Source organism: Arvicanthis niloticus, chromosome 9 (assembly GCF_011762505.2).
Source record: "Arvicanthis niloticus isolate mArvNil1 chromosome 9, mArvNil1.pat.X, whole genome shotgun sequence".
Classification (NCBI taxonomy): Eukaryota; Metazoa; Chordata; class Mammalia; order Rodentia; family Muridae; genus Arvicanthis; species Arvicanthis niloticus.
In genome coordinates, this window is record NC_047666.1 from 83,465,981 (window position 1) to 83,487,506 (window position 21,526).

General features: G+C 46.2%; 1 protein-coding gene across 1 annotated transcript in view; it reads right to left on the reverse strand.

Moving 5' to 3' along the window:
* Tm7sf3 (transmembrane 7 superfamily member 3) overlaps nucleotides 1–11,677 on the reverse strand; it is a 30,612-nt gene extending 18,935 nt beyond the window's left edge. Inside the window, exons 1-3 of the mRNA XM_034512136.2 lie at nucleotides 11,499–11,677; nucleotides 3,587–3,741; nucleotides 1,015–1,165 (exon numbers count right to left, since the gene is read on the reverse strand). Of these exons, the coding sequence (XP_034368027.1) occupies nucleotides 1,015–1,165; nucleotides 3,587–3,741; nucleotides 11,499–11,574 (382 nt within the window). The 5' untranslated portion in view covers nucleotides 11,575–11,677. The remainder of the gene's footprint in view (nucleotides 1–1,014; nucleotides 1,166–3,586; nucleotides 3,742–11,498) is intronic.
* Between the last annotated feature and the right edge of the window lie 9,849 nt (nucleotides 11,678–21,526).

Genomic DNA, 21,526 nt, shown 5'->3' on the forward strand with positions numbered 1-21,526 from the left:
CTGGACTTTTCTGGAATCCACTATTCCCCCTGCTGGCTCAGGCAGGACTTCCAGCAGTCACCCAGGTGCGGTGCTTGACAAGTGCTCAACACTAGGAAGGGTCGCGTTCCCCCAGGCACCTCCACTCTCACGCATGGCGTGGCTTTGACACCGGCTGTCTCTCTAACCTCCAGCATTCTATGCCGTGCTTCCAATGAGACGTCCTATGAGCGTCTCAGACTCACTGTGCCCTCACAGGAGTCACTACTGACTCCATTCTACCCCAGCACCCAACAGCCCGGCATCTAAACCAGCCCGAACAGGAGGCTCCTCTCTGGTGATGTGTAGCCGCTGCGCCTCGGTTGCCCTCCCCAGGCCTGGCTCGGGACCTGCTTTCAGACCCTACTATTCACTTCCCTCATAGCCATCAGGCTCAGTCTGGACTCTGCTCTTTCTTCTTCATGTAGCTCAGGCTAACCTTCAACTCGCCAGGGAGCTGGTTCCAACCTGTTAGCCCTCTTGCCTCCACCTTCCCAAGCTGGATTATAGGCATGTGCCACAATGATCAATTTTACACCATGCTGGAGATGGAACCCAGGGTGTGATGCACGTTGGGCAAGCACTGACCAACCGCACTACATCAACAGCTCCTCTGCGGTCAGCTTTCTAAAGATAAAATGGACAACACTGTTCCCCTAACTATGCTTCCTTTGAACTCACCTTAGCCATGCGTGTAAACTGTGTTCAAAGCTCACTGCTTTCTGGTTCAAGACACACTCACTGCCCACCACTCTCCAAACCCTGCACCATCTTTAGGATAAGCCTACTGCCTCTGCTGCCCACAATAACAAGGAATGAAGTCTCCCAAGTCACAACAGGAGCTTCCAGTCCCACTAGCTCTCTGCCCCTTTCCCAGTGAAACACTTTGATTAAATAAACAACACTTGTAATAACAATTTTACCAGGATAATTTTCCTTAGGATTCCACAAACAGACAAAGCTCATATCCACAGATGAACCTGGACAAGGAATTACCTCTTTCTGAGTAGGAGAGTGTAACGGCCACACTTTGAACAGGCTTGGTATCTTTCGTCTCCAAGTACCAAGTGCACATAGTCTGCTCGGGTCTAAGAATGAAAACCAGCCCTCTGTCGTTGCCTGTTCCTGAGGTGCTGGGAAGGAGAGTCTGCATTTGGGAAGCAAAGTCACCATGGAAACTAATTGAGAAATCACATTCACTGCAGAGATACCTACCCAGTGTGCACGGCTCCCTCCAATTCTTCTCAAAACAAAAAAGAAAAAAGTCCTTAGGGGGTTTTCATATCTATGTTTTAATACCCACACGTTCACACTGGAGAACTCTCTAAACATGTCACTGGGGGCTGGAGTGATGGCTTTAGCAGTTAAGAGTACTGGTTCCTCTTTCAAAGGATCTGGGTTCAATTCCCAATATCCACATGATGGCTTACAACAGCCTGTAATTCCAGTTCCAGGGGACCTGATACCTTCTTTTAGTCTACACAGGTACTGGGTACCTATGTGATACACACACATACATACCGGCAAAACACCTGTACAAAAGAAATAAGTAAATAAATAAAAATTTAGCAATATTATTGCCTCAGTCAGTTTAAACTTCTGTGACAAAATACAACCAGTTGTATGGTTTACGAACACAGCAGAGTGAGGAAGGCACTGTGGGAGCCTTTTTACAGGGATGCCATCTTGCTGGAAAGGTTCTCTCATGTCCGAATCCCACAGTTACTGATTTTGAGGGTATGCATGTGTATATGTTCGTGTATATGCACATGTATCTGTGTACATATGCCAAGTGTGTGAGCACACATGTGGCAGGTGGGTGTGAGCACATGTGTGTTCTGTGAGTAGACATGTGGTAAGTGTGTGAGCACATGTGGTAAGTGTGAATATATGTGGAGAGTGTGTGAGCACACATGTGGTGAACGCATGTGAACACATGTGGCAAGTGGAAAAGAGAGGCTGACACTGGGTACTACCCTTTATCCTTCTCCAACTTACTGATTTATTTAATTTATATATTTTAGATTTATCATTTGTTTCATTTTATGTGTACGAGTGTTTTGCCTGTGTTATGCCCAGGTCTTGGGATTCCCAGAAGAACTCTAAGAATACTCAACCTGATGCAAAGTAACAAAAGAGCCTTTTATTGAGTCTGACTCAATAAAAGGTTTGCAAACCTTCCCACTACGAGGGTTAGGGGTGCGACCTCACGCCTAGGGGCTTGGAGTTTTTATACACCTATAAGCATAACCGGGATTCTCGGACTTTGGGATTACAGGGTTGCGTGATGGGGGAGGTGACAGGGAAGTCGTCCTTCAAACACACTGCCATTTGTTCAGGCAGCAGAGCAGAATCACACAATTAGGAGGGGGAGCTTCTGGCCTGGGAAGTGCTATCAGGAACTAGTGTGTTTCAACAACCTGGCCACAGTTGTCTGGGAATGCTTAATGCCCTCCTCTCATGGCCCAAAGTATGGCACTTATCTCTTCAAGGATGTTTGGTCTTCAATTCTCCCAAAGACAGGAGCCATCTGCACCAGGAACTGCTAGCCATCTACCAGGGAGGATGCCAGCCTCAGCAGACACTCAGCTGAGAGATATACTGCTGTTTGTCTATTCCCAAGCCCCAGGTTGGGGGTTTGGGGGGAGAGGTTTGGTTGGCAGTGCTACCACAAAGACAGGGATAGCAATATTTCTGCGCCAGGCCAGGCTAGGCCTTTTCTGAAAAGACAGGGAGGGGAGGGGAGGGGAGGGGAGGGGAGGGGAGGGGAGGGGAGGGGAGGGGAGGGGAGGGGAGGGGATCCCTGCACAGAGGCAGGCTTCTCTTCACCTGCTAGTGTGAGTGTACACCACGTGCATGCCTGGAGGTCAGATCTCCTGGAACTGGAGCTACAGATTGTTAAGAGCTGCTCTGTGAGTGCTGGGAACCGAACCCAGGTCCTCTCCAAGAACAAGCCCTCTGAACTGCTGAGCCATCCCTCCATCCCCAGCAGACGACTCCTTAAAACAGGGTCTCTCACTGAACCTGGAGCTCACCGATTGGCTAGACTTATTAGCATAGAGCCTTGTTTCTGCCTCCCTGGACCTAAGGAAACAAACCCACATGAGGCCTGGCTGGTTTCTGTTTTTTGTTTTTGTTTTTTTATGATCAAACTCAGGTCCTACAGCCTTGGGCCTTCTCAGCCCTCAGCTTCTGATTCTTAATACCAAGACATCAGGGATCAGGGTGTAGACAAGAAAGCGCTTGCTCTGAACCCACGCCACAGCAGCCAAAAATCAAATGAGTCAAAATAAAATACCAAGAATGCTAGTGGCTATCAGAGAGGAAAGAAGAAAGAGCTCTGCTCGTCACAGTCATTTCTAGACCCCTGGGTAGTTCTGTTCACCTACATAGTCTGCGAGTCAAGGAAACGGAGGGCAGCGCAGGCGCCGAGGACAACCCAGGCAGTGAGGTCTTGCAACTAAAGATGGCTGAAACCTTGCCGCATGGAGACCAGGCCCACTCATAACATACAAGACTCAACACTACAGAGATGCTGTTTCTTACTGAAACAATCCCTTGCACTTACCTTAGTAAATGAAACTGTGGTGTTCTGATACTGTGAGTGTATTTGGAAAAGAAGAAAGGTCACATTGCTTGAAACGCGTCGCAGGACGGCCTCCTGCGGAAAGGGCCTGCTGAGCACGAAGTACGCAAATTTTCCCACGGAAAACTCGAGGAAACCTACAATGGGAAAAGTTTCTCATTACAATATTGTACCTCTAGTACCAGTTTGTGGAAATTTCATTCATAAACAAATGTACGATGCTAATTTAGCCCTCGGAAAACCCCTTGAGAGGCAGGTATATTGTTGCAAACCTGCTATCTAGGCACTTGGGAGTCTAAAGCAGAGAATCTATGCGAGTACATGGCCAGCCTGAAGTACACAGATCAAGACCCTGTTGCTGTCTGAGTGATGAGTGTCACGACGAGGATAATGAAACTTTAAGCTGAAGCCTGGTAAGATGAAGCCATTGCAATCCTGATTCACGACAGCCATGGTCACCTGTACCAAGCCTGCACAAGGCCAGCCTCACGGGTAGCAGAGGGCCTCGGGAGCCCTATCTTTCCTGCTGAGCTGTGACTACTGACAGAGTCACTGTCTTCAGTTATATCTCTAAGAGCCAACCAGTCTCCAACTGATAGTTCCAAACCTAGTATAAAAATGGCAAAAAAAAAAAAAAAAAAAAATTCATTTTTAAAAAATGAACCTGTCTTAAAAACAACACAAATATGCCTTCTGGCCTGTCGGCTGGGGGGAAGAAGTGGTGGTGGTGAGGGGATACTTTTCCTGGCCCTCAGGGGCCAGCATTCTTTCCCTGTGCAAGGAGCACATTTCTGTCCTCCATTTTCTGGTTTCATTTTTTGTCTCCTCCCGCTCCTCTCTGCAGACACGTTTTTCCCTTGTTTTCTCCAGTTGACAAGTATCAGCAAGTACTTATGAAGTAGCTGTCCGTGCCCAAAATCCGATTAAGCAAATTCATTACAGCTTCTCTATCGGAGATGCCAGCCATCATGTCTTGTTGGGCTTTCCTCCAATGTACTCTAGAGATGTTTGCAGTAACCCTTGTTATTTCCCAGGACATAGACTCTGCACCAGAACAGCTCAGAAGGCCTGGAAGACACGGAAGCCATCTCTAGAGATATGCTGGTGGCTAACTTTCCTTAACCTCTCTCTTCAGCCCAGAAGTGAGAATCGCTCTCCAAGATCCCAACACACTAGAAAGACAGTGAAGAACCACAAGACCAAAGGCTCAGCAGTTAGAGCCCAGCTGTTCTGCCAGGGACCCAGGTTCAGTTCCCAGAACCCACATGGCAGCTCACAACTGCCTGTATCCAGTTCCGGGGAATCATATACCCTCTTCTGGCCACCGCAGGTGGCAGGCACACATGGTGCACAGGCGCACATGTGGTGCCCAGGCATACATGCAGACGAAAACACACCTATACACATAAAATAAATAAAATAAATTTTTAGAAAAGAAACAGGACTACAGCAGTTAAAATGATTACGAAAGTGGCCACTGATAACACGATCAATGTTAAAAACAAGCATCCCTGAGAGTTTATGTCAAATGGTTCTTCTTTATACATACTCTCTTTCAAGTTTTAAAATGGTCTTATCAGAAATTTTATGATTTAACAAAAGCTTCTGATGACCTCAAGATTCAAGTTCTGCCTTGAATCTACATTTTAAATTTGTTAAAACAACAACAAGAAGAACACACACACACAGCTATGTTCAATTCTCAGCACTTAGAAAGAAAAAAGACACTAAACAATACAGGGATGTTCTCGACACTTGCCCATTGCCTTCCCTAGGGCAAACATCCCCACAGCTGACACTGGGGTGTATGTGCCATCACCCCTTAGCATCCACAGGATACAAGCCCCAAACTCTCCAACTGCCAACCCCTGCCCATGTCTCACATAAGATGGTACATACCATAGGAGATGAAGAGATGGCTCAGTGGGTAAGAGCACTTAGTAAGCAAGCATGAGGGACCTGAGTTCAAATCCCAACACCCACATGAAAAGCAAGGCACAGCCATATACACTGTAACTTCTATGCTATGGAGGGCAGGGGTAGTAAGATCCCTGGGGCTTTCTGGCCACCAGTGTAGTTCCAGGTTCAGTGAGAGGCTCTTATCAAGGAAATAAGGCAGACACACACACACACACACACACGCACGTGCACATGTGCACACACATACACACACTATATGTATTTTTAAAAATGGTGTTATGACAGACATATATCCACACACTTTATCTGTGGATTATTTACATACCTAACACAAGTGCTATATCATTATATTGCTAGAGAACAGTAACATGAAGTCTGTGCACATTTGATACAGATACACTTTAAAAAATTATTTTCCCTCTGCAGGTAGTTGAATCTGCAGGATGTAAAGCTCGTGGGTATGGAGACCAACTCTGTTGAAGATTCAGTATCAGGAGTCAGACTGTACTACCTACTTCCACATGTGCAAGAAGAATGTTTAACATAGGCACAGACCGCTCACTAGGTCTTAGGCATCTGTATACGTCAATCTTGATCATTCAGGGCTGAAGCTGGAGCTTGGTGAGAGAGTATTTGTTTAGCATGTGTGAGCTCCATATCAGTACTACTAGGGTTGGGGTTGGGGATTCTAATTGGCCCGTTGTAAAGCTGCCGAGCGTCCCATTGTGCAGGCATATCAATCATGATTGCACCCATTGATGAACATGGCCACTGCTCTTCTAGTGTGGAAAACAAACTAAGAAAAATTGCTATGCATGGCATGTGCACTTTTAGTCTCAACATTCAGAGGTTTTTGAGTTAGGGTTTCTTTGGCTGTAAAGAGATATAACCAGAGCAACTCTTATAAAGGAAAACATTTAGTTGGGGCTGGCTTTCAAGTTCCTAGGTTTAGTCCATGGTCATCATGGCGGCATGCAGGCAGACATGGTGCTGGAGAAGGAGCTGAGGGTTCTACATCTTGATCCACAGGCAGCGAGAAGAGAACTGACTTGAGCTTCCAAGACTTTAAAGCCTCTAGTGACATACTTCCCCTAGTAAAGCCACACCCACTCCAACAAGGCCACACCTCCTAATAGTGCCATTTCTTAGGGACCAAGTATTCAAACACCTAAGTCTATCAGGGAGATTCTATTCAAACCACCACAGAGGCAGAGACCAGAAGACCAGGGCTTAAGGCCATCCTAGGCTAGACACTAAGTTTGAAGCCAGCCTGGACTATGAAAGACTCTGTCTCAAAAATTCCCCCAAATAAAAATAAAATAGTTCTGCTTTGTGGGAAAATGTTCCAGAAAGCATATGGGTCAGGTAACTAACTTAATGTGTTTATTTTGATGTCATGGTATAACAGATGACCTTTGTCCTTATGGTGAAAGTGTACCTAAGCTGTCTTCCTATCTAAAAAGTCACAACTGAAACAAAGAGCCCGAGACACAACCTAGGTAGCAGGACTGTAATTCCAAGCTGAAGCCTGTGCTTCTGACTTCAGGAAGTTCACCCAGGCTCCTCGGAACCACAAGAAAGAGCGCCTGCGTTTTCAGACGTGATGCTCCACCGAGGCCCCACCCCTACATCCCTGCAGCAGGAACCTGCTGAAGACAGATAGTGAAGGCGTGTGGGGAGTCTGGAATCTAAAAACTGGTCCTGTTGTTCTAACATCAGTAACATGAACAGCTACCTTAGAGTGTTTCTCTTTTTCAAATACAGTTTCTTACCATCTATCACATTTTCTAGTTTTTATGAAGTGCCCTTATCCTACGGAAACTACAATATACCCTGGTTGTCTGTGGGTGTGGTCTCTTGCCAAGAATCACCCATACCACTTAAATGAAAACGCCTAGCAATAGCTGCAGACAGGAACTTGAAAACAAATATTCATTCAACCATCATGAGGAGGGGCTGTGAGTGTGGCTCAGCTGGGAGAGGGCTGGACCAGCTCAACCAGCATGCTCAAAGCTTGTGCATCAGCGATATATAACCAAGTGTTAGGTGCTGTAATCCAACACTGGGGAGAGGGGTGGAGGCAAGAGGATCATATATTTAAGTCATCCTCAGCTATGTATAGTTCAAGGCTAGCCCTGTCTCAGAAAACAAAGCAGAAAGTAACTGAGAACTGCTAACATCAAGTTTGGTGAATAAGAGAGAGACTCTCACATATCCATTATTAACCGAGCTGCTTGGTGTGTGTTGGGGGTGGGGGAGGGGATGATTCCCTGGACAAGAACCCATTGCACAATTTGTACAGAAGGTTACGTTTTAACCCGAGCTCCCGTGGTTTCCCTCCTGGCTACACAGGTCTTTGTCATATCTAATGATCCAGTGTCTGGCACTGTACCAGTGGCTTGGCAGTAAATGCCTGTTCAACACTGCCTGAACTCTGTGACTTAAGGCAAGGTATTTATTTCCTCTGGGCCTCTTGTTCTCTCTCAGTAAAAGGGAAGCAGCTGTGCAACAGAAACCACTCAACAAATGGCAAGATGGTTTTATAAACCTACAGGTGCTGCACAGCAAGAGTCATGAACTTCTGTAGCTTGCCAGTGCTTTGAAGATGCAAAAATGTTCAGGAATCCTCAGATTGGTCCCAGAAAGACACTAGTGGGTAGAGGGTTAACGTGTCCTCCCAGAGATGCTCTGCCTATCATAAGCTGCACTGAGGAGACTTCCACAGAGACTCCATGAAAGATACTCAAGGTGGGGCCTGGGGCATGGCTTATAGTAGATGCTTGCACAGGGCTCTAGGTTCAATTCCCAGGGTCACCAAAAATAACCCAGAAATGGGAGAGAAGAACAGAGGAGTCTTTCTGCCTCAACTTCCCAGCTAGCTAGGTCTTGACAAGCCTGAGACACCCAACCTGGCTGGAAGCCGCATTTAATTCCTAATCACAAGAGGCTTGGCAAGAGAAGGCAAGAGAAGACATATCCAAAATACCTCCTGGAGAAGTTAATAGGACCCTACCCTTGCCTCCAAGCCATCCGGAGAAGGAGTCACCAGAAACATTTGACTGGCCTAATTAGATCTTATGACTGGGGTGTGGGAAACAGACAGCACATCAAAGGAGGTTACAAAGTGGGCAGCTCAGTCAAGATGGCGTGCTTACTCGAACTGTACTTGGGAGATCTATGGCTCTGCTTCATCTGACATTTTAAAAATAACCCAAACCACCATCGGGATGGGAGGGACAGTTTTTCTATTTTCACAATAAGTAGTTTCCTTCATCAGCCAGAGTCGCTTTTCCCTGCCGCTAACTCCACTCCAGGAAGACCTTCCACTCCTACTCTTTTCCTCCTTCCCAATCAGACCTCTATCTCAAAACCACCAACTTCCTATTGGACTGCGTTACTAAAATGCACCTCAGACTTCCCTCTGTTGTCTGCGCTAGCTAACACAGCAGCCAACTTTGGGAGCACCACAGACAAATCGTATCCCTCCTAATTGGACTAATTCTCCTCAGTCCAAACACTCCGGGCAACAACGGCCTGGCTACTTGAACTGGTTGTCATTCAGCTATCCCTTACAATCTGTATCTGCTTGTGTGTTCTTTGTTTGTTTGTTTTGAGATAAGGTCTTGTTGTGTAACCTGCACTGGCCTCGAACTGGAGGCAATCCTCCTGCCTCGGCCTCTGAAGTGCTCGGCATCACGTTCACCTAAAGTTTGTTTGTTTTTTGTTTTGTTTTGTTTTGTTTTTTGTTTTTATCTTCTGATGGCAAAGATTGGGGATCTAGCTCAGTGTGACTTGCTTGTCTGGTGTGTGCAGAGACCAAGCTTCATCCCTCAGCTCCACAAAATAAATGTTGGAAGCCAAAAGGACCCACCACAGTGAGCACACGGCGCTTCAGGGATGTTGGGAGGAAGTTATCAGATGCACCTATCCACACCAGTGGCCCAGGGTCCTCGTACAAAATGTGGGCCCCACTCAGCTCTTAAAGAGTGGGCTTCTAGGTGAGCGACCGGGCATGAATCTAAAACAAAAATGAAGACACCTAAGCAAGCAGAGAGTGGGTGACTAGACACGCAGATGAGCCCCTGGACCCGGAATGTCCACCTGTCTCCCAGCCCTCACTGAACATCCAGTCACTGACACTCAGGGCCTCAGTGACCCCATCCTGCTGAGGCTGACAGATCCTTCTAATGTACAAAGTTACAGCTCCTGCCACCTGTACCATAACCCCAGCTCGGCCGTTCATGGGAGGCTCACCCTTCGACTGTCTGTAATGTCCAGCTGCATTTCACCAGCCAGATGGGGGATGTCAGCTTTATAATCACACAGCTGTTGAGGCCCCGAGTCCCGTCCCCCACCCTGCACACAACAACACTAACTTAAGACAGAAAGAACAGCACGTGGCAGCAGTGACATGCCATAATCAGAGGTGAGACAGTGTGAGGAAAACAAAACAAAACTAATCCTTGACTTACTTCTTCTCCTTCTTGACTTCTGTGAAAAGTTTCTGGATATTAAGTACTGAAACTGCACACTGGAAATAGAAGCTCTGGCTCCTGGCCCTCCAGATTCAGGAGCTCTTCAAGATCAACGCCAAACTCAACCCTCCCTCTCTCCCACCTTCAGAAGGATATTCCGAAGACAAGGACTCATAGAATAAATATAGAACCTTATGCTGTGAAAGGTTTTGGTTTGGGGGGTTTTGTTTGTTTGTTTGTGAGATAGGGTCTCACGCAGCCCAGGCTGACCTCATAATCCTTATATAGTTGAATCTGACTTTGTTCTCTTAGTCCTCTACATTCTGAATGCTGGAGTCTAGGCATGTACCACCACAGCAGGTCCATATGATGCTCAGGAAAGGCACCAGGACTTCTTAAATGCTACAAGAACACTCTACCGACTCAGCTACATCCCCAGACCCCTGGGCAAGATAGTCTTCTCAGAAAGTGGCTTTGCTGAAGTGCAGGGGTCATGCAACTTGCAGGGCAACACACCAGGTGTTGCTAAGTTTGTGTAAATGCTCATCTTGAGCCTCCTGAGGGTTGGATTGCTATCTCCGGGGGGGCTTTGAGGATTAGAATACTCCGCTAGGGCCAGAGGTCGACGCTTCCTCTCTACTATAAGCCAGAGTTTTCTTCTAGAAAATAGAAGGCTGTGTGTGCGTACACTCAACACACAAATATTTGTATTTTTCAGTACTGGCCTTAGTTGTACTCAAAGATCCTAAAATGTGGTACTAACCCTGGCTTTTCACAGACAAACATCTAGGAAAACCGATCCCATCATTCAGAAAACTGTTGTATTTGCTACTTGTCTCGGGCTTTAAACAAGGAATGTAGTTAATGCAGGCAGAAACAGCACGTGACCACCAGCCTGGCACAATTAGTGCTTTTCACGCTTCCCATTAACGCCCCGGTCCCCTCCCAACAGTCGCTATACCCCTCTCACTCACACACGACCTAGGATTTCACGTCCCATCACTGGCTCGTTTTTCCTCTCAAGCTGCAAATCGTCACCCAGTTGAAAAGCATCTAGATTTTGGCGTTTCAAAGCCAGCTACTACTGCACGGAACGCCTTAGTTCCTCGATAGACTTAGCTGCCCCGTAGCCAACGGGTTGGGTTTGGTTTTAGTTAGTATGGGCTTGACGCTCAGTCTCCAGGCCGGTCTCGAACACATAATCCTCCTGTCGCAGCCTCCGGGGTGCTGCGCTTACAGGAGTGCTCCCCGAAATTCAGTTTAAAAGGCCGTTTCAGTATGTCCAATTAAAACCACAAACATGGCTGCTCCCTGCCGGGAAGAATGCCTCAAAGGGGGCTACTTATCTCTTCCCGGCTCCCAGCCCAGAGGAGGCGCTGACAGGATGGACCCGGTCCCGAACTCGCGGTCTAACGCGCGTCTGCAACCGAGGAGGGCTGCACAGAGCCGGGCAGCCTGCGGCCTTGCTGTGGGAGCGGAGGCAAGTTCGGGAAGCTCACCCTCGCTGGAGTTCGTCTGGGCCTCGGCGCTGCCCGCCGCCAGCACCGCCAGGACCAGCAGGCGCAGCCGCCACATCGCTGCGGGCCGGGGGCGCGCGGGCCGGGGGCGCGCAGGCTGGGTCGGGTGCTACCCGGGAGCGCACGCGCGCATCGCTCTAGCACGCGGGCCCCGCGCGTGCACCTGCCGCTCCAGCCCCGCCAGGCGCGCGCTTCCGGCACGACGGCCGTGCGCGTCCCCGGCCGCCCCTGCGGGCGCGCGCCTCCTGCCGGGGCTCCTCGGCAAGCAGCGCTCGCGCCGACCCGGGCTGCTGGGAGAGCTGGGCCGCTTTCTCGCCTTTGTGTCTTTCCTTTCTCTCTCCTTCCTTCATTCTTTTTTTCTTCTTTCTCTTTTTTCCTCCTCTTTCTTTTCTTTTTTTTTCTTGTTTTTTTTCAAGATAGGGTTTCTCTGTGTAGCCCCAGCTGTTCTGGAATTCACTCTAGACCAGGCTGTCCTTGAACTCAGAGATCCTCGTGCCTCTGCAGGGACTAAAGGCATGCACCACCACCACCCAGCTACTTTTTGTCATTCTAACCCGTAAAAAATAACTTTCTCCTTTTTTTTTTTTTCCCCTGAGAATAGGGCTCCAACAAGCCAGAATGGCCTCCAGCTGCTATGCAGTAGAGATGACCTTAAACTTCTGAACTCTTGCTGCTTCCTCCCAAGGGCTGGGAAGATTAACTTGTGCCACCACCAATGAATTTCATTTTATTTTATTGAGATATGGTCTTGCTATGTAGCTCACATTGGTCTGGAACTGACTACAGCCCTCCTGCCTCACCCTGCCCTGTATAAAACGGAGTATAATCAGTGAGGTGCCTCAAGCCACAAACAGGATTCTTAGTATCTTAAAAAGCACTTATGAAAGGGAGACTGGGAAAAACTTAAAAAAAAAAATAAGCATAACACAGACCTGAGTTAATAATCTAACCTGCATCACTCTTTTCACTGAGATGTGTCTCAATGTAAGATACCAATGACATCGATGATAAAAACGGATTTAAAATGTGTGAGAAACTCTGAGATTTTTTGTAAGCTAAACCTATTTTAAAATAAATTGCTTAACATTTTAAATGGAAAAGGTAGAATGTCTGGTGCCTGTAATTCCAGCACTTGGGAGGCTGAGGCAGGAAGCTTGCTAAGAGCTGGAGAACACAGACTGGGCTACATAATGAGACTGTCGAAAAATAGTAATGATAACATCGGTAAGCAAGTTAAGGCAATGGACATTACTGGCTGCATTCCTATGCAGCCCACCCAACGCAGCAGTCCGCAACCTTTAATACAGTGCATGTTGTGGGGACCCCAACCATAAAATTATGTTCGTTGCTATTTCATAGCTGCAATTTCATTACTCTTACGGATCATAAGTATCTGTGTTTTCTAATGGACTTCGGTGACCCTGTAAAAGGATTTTTGGCCTCCCCCAAAGGGGTGGGAACCCACAGGTGGAGAACAACTGGCTTAAGGTATCCTTGGGTCTGTAGTGTGGGTGTGCTCTGAAAGACAGGATGAAGGTATCCATGACTTCCAGGTAAAAGTGGCAAGCATCCTGGTCATCACATCACACACAGGAAACACATGCCTGCTTCTCTCAAGAATCAATTACATCCCTTGTGCTTCCTTAGTGTTTTAATTATTATTAATAATATTAATTATTATTAATTATTTTGGCTTTGTGAGACACAGCCTTGGGTCTTTCACTGGTAGCCTAGGATAGCCTAAAATTCACTATGTAGCCCAGGCTGGCCTCAACCTCCTGCTGCAAGGTAACTTTCCATTGGGGCCTAAGGACCCCTGTTTGTGCTTAAGAGCCCTTTGCAAATAAAATAAAAAAATAAATAAATAAAGGAATCTAGTGCTTGTTTTTGTTGGTTTGTTTTTCCCCCAACATTGGAAGATTGCTGCCTCCTGCAGCAACTGCCTAAGCTACTACAGCTGACGCTTGGGCTGCTTTTGAAGTGTTTGCTGAATTAGTCCTGAGCACCACAGAGAAAAAACAGTTTTCTCCCTTCTAAGCAAAAATACCCTTAAAAACTCACAGCCTCTATCTGAACCTCTCAAATCTTGTATCTGTTAAAGAGCCACCAGCCCATGCAACAGAAGGTTGGGATCATGGGGTTCCCTTACGGCTGCCTTGGGGTTTTATGTTTGATTGTTTTGGTTTTTTGGGTTTTTTTTTTTTTTTTTTTTTTTTTTTTTTTTGTATTTGATTTTTTTTGGTTCACGTATGTAGATGTTTTGTTTGAATAAGTATTCTGACAACAAGTGCATGCAGTGCCTGAGGAGACCAGAAAAAGGCCTTTGAACCCCCTAGAACTGGAGTTACAGATGGTGTCAAGCTGCCCTGTGGGTGCTGGGAATCGAACCCAGATCCTCTGCAAGATCAACCAGTGCTCTTAACAACTAAGCCATCTCTCCAGCCCCTAATTTTTTTTTTTTTTCAGTACGAACGCAGGAGAGGAAGAGTTGGAGATGGGTCAGTCAGTAAAATGCTTGTCACAAAAGTAATGAGGGCCTGAAGTTGATCCCCAGAACTCATGTATGTGTCAGTGCACAGTATAACTCCAGTAGGCAGAGAAAAGGCAGGAGGAGCCTTGGGGCTGGTTGGCCAGCCAATACAGCTGAACCAATCTTAAGCTCCAGCTCAGTAAGAGACGCTGTAGAGAGTCACTGTGAAAGACGCTTGACATAACCTGAAGCATGGACACACAGACGAATACAAAAAATAAAAATATTACAAATACATTATCTTAGAAAAGGAGGAATGGTCTGGGTGGATGACTAAGTGGTTAAGAGCACACACTGTTCTTCCTGAGGACCTAAGTTCAATTCCCAGCACCCACATCAGGTGCTTACAACTACCTGTAATGGCAGCTTCTGAGGGATCTGACACCTCTGCCCTCTGTGGGCTCTTGCATTCATGTGCACCTGTCCCCCACCCCATACACATAATTAAAATAACAAAAATATACTTTTTATAAAAGAAAGAACAAGAAGAATTTGCTAATCAAAAAAGAAAGGAAGGCCCCATAAGAAAACAACGGATAGAATTGGCTGCATAGATGATTCCACAAGCATTAGAAAGCAAACAACCCACAGCAGACAATCTGGAAAACTGAATCCAAAGGCGGACATCTGCAAAGCACACAAGAAGGCTCACCACAAGTGATAAACATAAATTTTTATTAATAAACAAAAAATTAAATTAACAAGTCAGGCTTGGGAGCTCATGCCTTTAATTCTAGTACTCGGGAGAAAGATACAGGAGGATTCCCATGAAGTTAAAGCCAGTGTGGATTAAATAGTTAGACTGTATCTCAAACAAACAAACAAACAAATGGGGGGAAAGCTAAGTTGTAGATATTTTTTTAAATAGAAGGCAGTGTTCTAGCATGGGGAAACTGTACGATTCTTTAAGTATATTGTACAAGAAAACCGTTTTCCCAACCACTGACACTTTACCCCCCCCCCAAAATAAAAAATCTTATTTCTATAATTTTGGGGTAATAATTCCACTTTTAGTATATAATCAGATAGATAGAACAACTAGGCCATGGTGGTACATGTCTTTTTGTTGTTGTTGTTGTTTGTTTTTTGTTTGTTTTCTTTTTTTGTTTTTTGTTTTTGTTTGTTTGCTTGTTTTTCGAGACAGGGTTTCTCTGTGTAGCCCTGGCTGTCCTGGAACTCACTCTGTAGACCAGGACGGCCTCGAACTCAGAAATCCACCTGCCTCTGCCTCCCAAGTGCTGGGATTAAAGGTGTGCACCACCACTGCCCAGTGGTTGTACATGTCTTATCAGCACTTAGGCAGAAGCAGGAGGATCTCTGTGAGTTCCAGGCCAGCCTGGTCTACAGAGTGAGCTCTAAGACAGCCAGGGCTACACAGAGAAACCCTATCTTGAAAACAACAACAACAAATTAGCTTCAAAAACTGGGTGGGTAAAACGTCTCAGGGGGAAAGGCACTCGTTGCCAGACCTGGTGACGTCTGCTTCATTCCTGGGATCCATGTGTAGAAGGAGTCAGGTCGCCTTTTGACTTCAACTTTGGTATGTGTGTACCCTCAACACACACACATAAAATAGGTAAATAAATAAATAAAATGGGAAAATGAAATTTTAAATCAGTGTCAAAAATGTTCAAGCTGTTGTTTGTAACAAAAGGCATGTGCTTGACTTTAGGCACTGACCAGATAACTGGTTATAGCTGTCTAATAGAATTCTGTGTGGCCCCTGGTAATGTTTCAGAAAGTAACTGACTGGTTGGAAGTTGAAGGAAAAGGGAATTGTGAGGCAATGTACACATGAAGTTTTTTTCCTTTAAAAATATGCATTTATTGTTCAATTCACAGAAATATAGGTTTCAGATATATCATATGTATACCATATGTAACCAATGTTTAAAATACTAATGAGTAATTGATGATTTTTCTCAGCACATTTCTATATTAAAATTCTACATATAAGATCTGTGTCTATTGAATAAGAAAATCTGATTTTTAAGAGATACATATAGCCAGGCAGTGGTGGCACATGCCTTTAATCCCAGCACTTGGGAGGCAGAGGCAGGCGGATTTCTGAGTTCGAGGCCAGCCTGGTCTACAGAGTGAGTTCCAGGACAGCCAGGGCTACACAGAGAAACCCTGTCTGGAAAAACCAAAAAAATAAAAATAAAAAAAGAGATACATATAATTTTTGAACCTTAATTATAAAAATGTGTTGTCTCTCTAACCAAGACCCAGAGGTTCTGCAAAGACTGCAACTTCTTCGGGAAGAACAGAGCATAGTCACAGGAGCAGAACACAGCATGAGCCCTGCTAAACTAAGGGCTTAGTCCTAAAGGCAGCTGAGGCAAGGGGAAGTTATTTGAGACAAAATTAGGAGGGTTACGTCAGACATTTTGAAACAGTAGTTGGTGGCCATAACGGTTAATAAAAAGAGTGGTGACTGAGGTGTCACTCTGAGGGGACCAGACTCTGAGCTTATGTCCTTGTATAAGAGTGGTTCTTAAAACTGAGAGCGCCTGTGTGTGTAGTGCACATGTGTCTGTGTGTGTAGTGCACATGTATCTGTATCTGTGTGTGTAGTGCACATGTATCTGTATCTGTGTGTGTAGTGCACATGTATCTGTATCTGTGTGTGTAGTGCACATGTGTCTGTATCTGTGTGTAGTGCACATGTGTCTGTATCTGTGTGTAGTGCACATGTGTCTGTATCTGTGTGTAGTGCACATGTGTCTGTATCTGTGTGTGTAGTGCACATGTGTCTGTATCTGTGTGTAGTGCACATGTGTCTGTATCTGTGTGTGTAGTGCACATGTATCTGTATCTGTGTGTGTAGTGCACATGTATCTGTATCTGTGTGTGTAGTGCACGTGTCTGTATCTGTGTGTAGTGCACATGTGTCTGTATCTGTGTGTAGTGCACATGTGTCTGTATCTGTGTGTAGTGCACATGTGTCTGTATCTGTGTGTGTAGTGCACATGTGTCTGTATCTGTGTGTAGTGCACATGTGTCTGTATCTGTGTGTGTAGTGCACATGTATCTGTATCTGTGTGTGTAGTGCACATGTATCTGTATCTGTGTGTGTAGTGCACATGTATCTGTATCTGTGTGTGTAGTGCACATGTATCTGTATCTGTGTGTGTAGTGCACATGTGTCTGTATCTGTGTGTAGTGCACATGTGTCTGTATCTGTGTGTAGTGCACATGTATCTGTATCTGTGTGTGTAGTGCACATGTATCTGTATCTGTGTGTGTAGTGCACATGTGTCTGTATCTGTGTGTAGTGCACATGTGTCTGTATCTGTGTGTAGTGCACATGTATCTGTATCTGTGTGTGTAGTGCACATGTATCTGTATCTGTGTGTGTAGTGCACATGTGTCTGTATTTGTGTGTAGTGTACATGTATCTGTATCTGTGTGTAGGTGCACATGTGTCTGTGTGTGTAGTGCACATGTATCTGTATCTGTGTGTATAGGTGTACATGTGCCTGTGTGTAGTGCACATGTGTCTGTATCTGTGTGTGTAGTGCACGTGTCTGTATCTGTGTGTGTAGTGCACGTGTCTGTATCTGTGTGTGTAGTGCACGTGTCTGTATCTGTGTGTGTAGTGCACATGTGTCTGTATCTGTGTGTGTAATGCACATGTATCTGTATCTGTGTGTATAGGTGCACATGTGTCTGTGTGTGTAGCGCACGTGTCTGTATCTGTGTGTAGGTGCACATGTGCCTCAGTGTATAGGTGCACATGTGTCTCAGTGTGTAGGTGCACATGTGTCTGTATCTGTGTGTAGGTGCACATGTGTCTGTGTGTGTAGTGCACATGTGTCTGAGTGTGTAGTGCACATGTGCCTCAGTGTGTAGGTGCACATGTGCATGGAAGCTAGTAGTGTATCTTGGGTGCTATTCCTCAGGGACCCATGTTGGCTTTTAATTTGTTTTTGTTTTTTCAAGATAGGGTTTCTCTGTATAGGCTTGGCTCTCCTGGAACTCACTTCATAGACCAGGCTGGCCTCGAACTCACGGAGCTCTGTCTGGCCCCGTCTCCCAAATGTTGGTATTAAAGGCGTGTGCCATCCCCAGCCAGCCTTTTTGTTTGTTTGTTTTTATTTTTTTAGGATGTAGTCCCTCACAGACCAGGAGCTCATCATTTGGCTAGATTGTCTGCCCAGCCTCAGAGATCCCCACAGCTTCAGGAAGTTAGTTATTTCAGTTTAAAATGTATGCAAACATTGAGCCAGGCAGTGATGGTACACGCCTTTAATCCCAGCACTCTGGAGGCAGAGGGAGGAGGATCTCTGAGGTCAAGGATAGCTTGGTCTACAGAGGGAGTTCCAGGTCAGCCAGGGCTACACAGAGAAAACTCTGTTTCAGAACACAAACAAGCCAACAAAAATGCCTGCAAACATTTGAGTCTTGTCTGGAGGAAAGGCTCTGACTACATGCTACAGACTTGTTCCTCAGAATGTGACTACTGGAAGGTGACCAAAACTTTAAGAGGTATATTCTAGGAGAGGCCACCTTATGTGACTGGAGTGACCGTTGAAGGGATAGTGGATTTCTGGCCTCTCCTCTCTCTCCTTTTGTGTCCTGGCCATAAAATGAGTTCCACCATACGATCTTCCAATACTGGCTCAATGTAACAAGGCTAATCAATAACAGGCGACAGCCTCCAAAGGCACGAGTAAGATATCTTTTGTTGACTGATTGATTATCTCAAGTCGCAAACAGTATCAAAAAGCTAACACAGACCCATTGCCTTAACAGGACTCTTCAAATAGTCCACAGATAAGATGTAAAAGGCAATGGTTGGGGGCTTTGGCTGAAGTAAATGGCTTGGCAGAAGGCTTTGGGACATGAGTAAAACTTTGGCTAAGAATCTTGGCCATTGCAGCATGGGTTGTCTTGAGGTGGCCCCATTGCAGCATGGGATGTCTTGAGGTGGCCCCATTGCAGCATGGGATGTCTTGAGGTGGCCCCATTGCAGCATGGGATGTCTTGAGGTGGCCCCATTGCAGCATGGGATGTCTTGAGGTGGCCCCATTGCAGCATGGGATGTCTTGAGGTGGCCCCATTGCAGCATGGGATGTCTTGAGGTGGCCCCATTGCAGCATGGGTTGTCTTGAGGTGGCCTCTGTACTGCAGGCAGCTCTCTTCTATGGGGCTGGCAACCTCAGACTCTTTACCAAGCAGGATAAGCTGCAGCCTATCAGTAACCATCTGTTTTAAGTGCGCCTTCAGAATGTTTAACCAAGATGGCGTGACTGCTTTGCTGAACAAGCCGGACAACCAAAGTTCAATCCCTAAGACCCACATGTAATAGAGAACTATTCTGCAACGTCCTTTGACCTTCACGTGATGTACACGCTATGGCAAACGTACACATGCATAGCACACACACACACACACACACACGTGCATAGCACACACACACATGTGCATAGCACACACACATGCATAGCACACACACACGTGCATAGCACACACACGTGCATAGCACACACACACACATGCATAGCACACACACATGCATAGCACACACACACACGTGCATAGCACACACATAGCACACACACACGCATAGCACACACACACGTGCATAGCACACACACACACACACGTGCATAGCACACACACACACACACGTGCATAGCACACACACACACACACACGTGCATAGCACACACACACGTGCATAGCACACACACATGCATAGCACACACACACACACACGTGCATAGCACACACACACATGCATAGCACACACACACGTGCATAGCACACACACACACGTGCATAGCACACACACACACGTGCATAGCACACACACACACGTGCATAGCACACACACACACATGCATAGCACACACACGTGCATAGCACACACACACATGCATAGCACACACACACGTGCATAGCACACACACACGTGCATAGCACACACACACACATGCATAGCACACACACGTGCATAGCACACACACACATGCATAGCACACACACACGTGCATAGCACACACACACACGTGCATAGCACACACACACACGTGCATAGCACACACACACACACGTGCATAGCACACACACACACATGCATAGCACACACACGTGCATAGCACACACACACATGCATAGCACACACACACGTGCATAGCACACACACACGTGCATAGCACACACACACACATGCATAGCACGCACACACGTGCATAGCACACACACACGTGCATAGCACACACACACACGTGCATAGCACACACACACACACGTGCATAGCACACACACACACATGCATAGCACACACACGTGCATAGCACACACACACATGCATAGCACACACACACGTGCATAGCACACACACACGTGCATAGCACACACACACACATGCATAGCACGCACACACGTGCATAGCACACACACACGTGCATAGCACACACACGTGCATAGCACACACACACACATGCATAGCACGCACACACGTGCATAATGCACACACACAATAATATAATTTTAAAATGTTTTCATTTTTTTCTATCTGCTCTTTTTTTTGTTATTGTGTTATTAGAGAAATTTTTTAAATTGATTTTATATGTATGGGAGTTTTGTCTGTGTGTATGTCTGGCCTCAGACCCAGAGATCCACCTGCCTCTGCCTCCTGAGTGCTAGGACAGAGTGTGCACTCCCCACCCAGCTCTTTGTTTTTTTAGACATGGTCTCACTAGGTAGCTCTGGCTGCCCTGGAATGTGGTGCGTAGAACAGGCCAGCTTCAAACTCAGAGATGCAAGAACTGGGACTAAAGGCAAATACCACCAAACCTAACTGTCAATTTCATTTGTAAGAGGAAGTGCAAGACCTGTGGAGGTTCCCAGTTTGACCACAGTGGTAAAGTACACTGTTGGTGGGAATGTAGACAGCTGCAAAACACAAGTGGAACTTCCCGTAGACTAGTGGGGAAAGTCCCAGAAGCTGAGATCCTCAAAATTATGTCCTCGACTTCAAAATGCCCTTCAAACTATTGGAATTTTAAATCCCAAAGTCATATGTTAATAGGATTTGAGAGGGGAAACCTTTGGAAGGTGACTGGGTCCTGAAGACTCTGTAGCTTGGATCTTCAGAGCCCCTGAAGGGCCCATTCATGTATTGATTGGCTATAATGTGATTAAAGCGTGCTCTCTTGCCCTGTCTTGTAACAGGCCCCAGACCTTAACACAACTGACTCCATGATGGAAGTACCATTCAGGGCATGAAACTCAGCAGGTAGACAGTACAGCCTGCCAAAATGAAAACAAAGACCTAATCTAGTTCTGGGGAAGTCTGTAAATGTACTAACCTAGCTTTCTGGCTTCTGTAGTTACACTTCTAGCCAACTATTTATGTTAACTGAGTTATGTCAATTCAAGATACGAAATTTGTGCTTAAAAGTTCACCCTGAGGAAGGCTCGGGGCTATATTGGGATCTTGAATACCCAGTATAGTTGATGTCTGGCT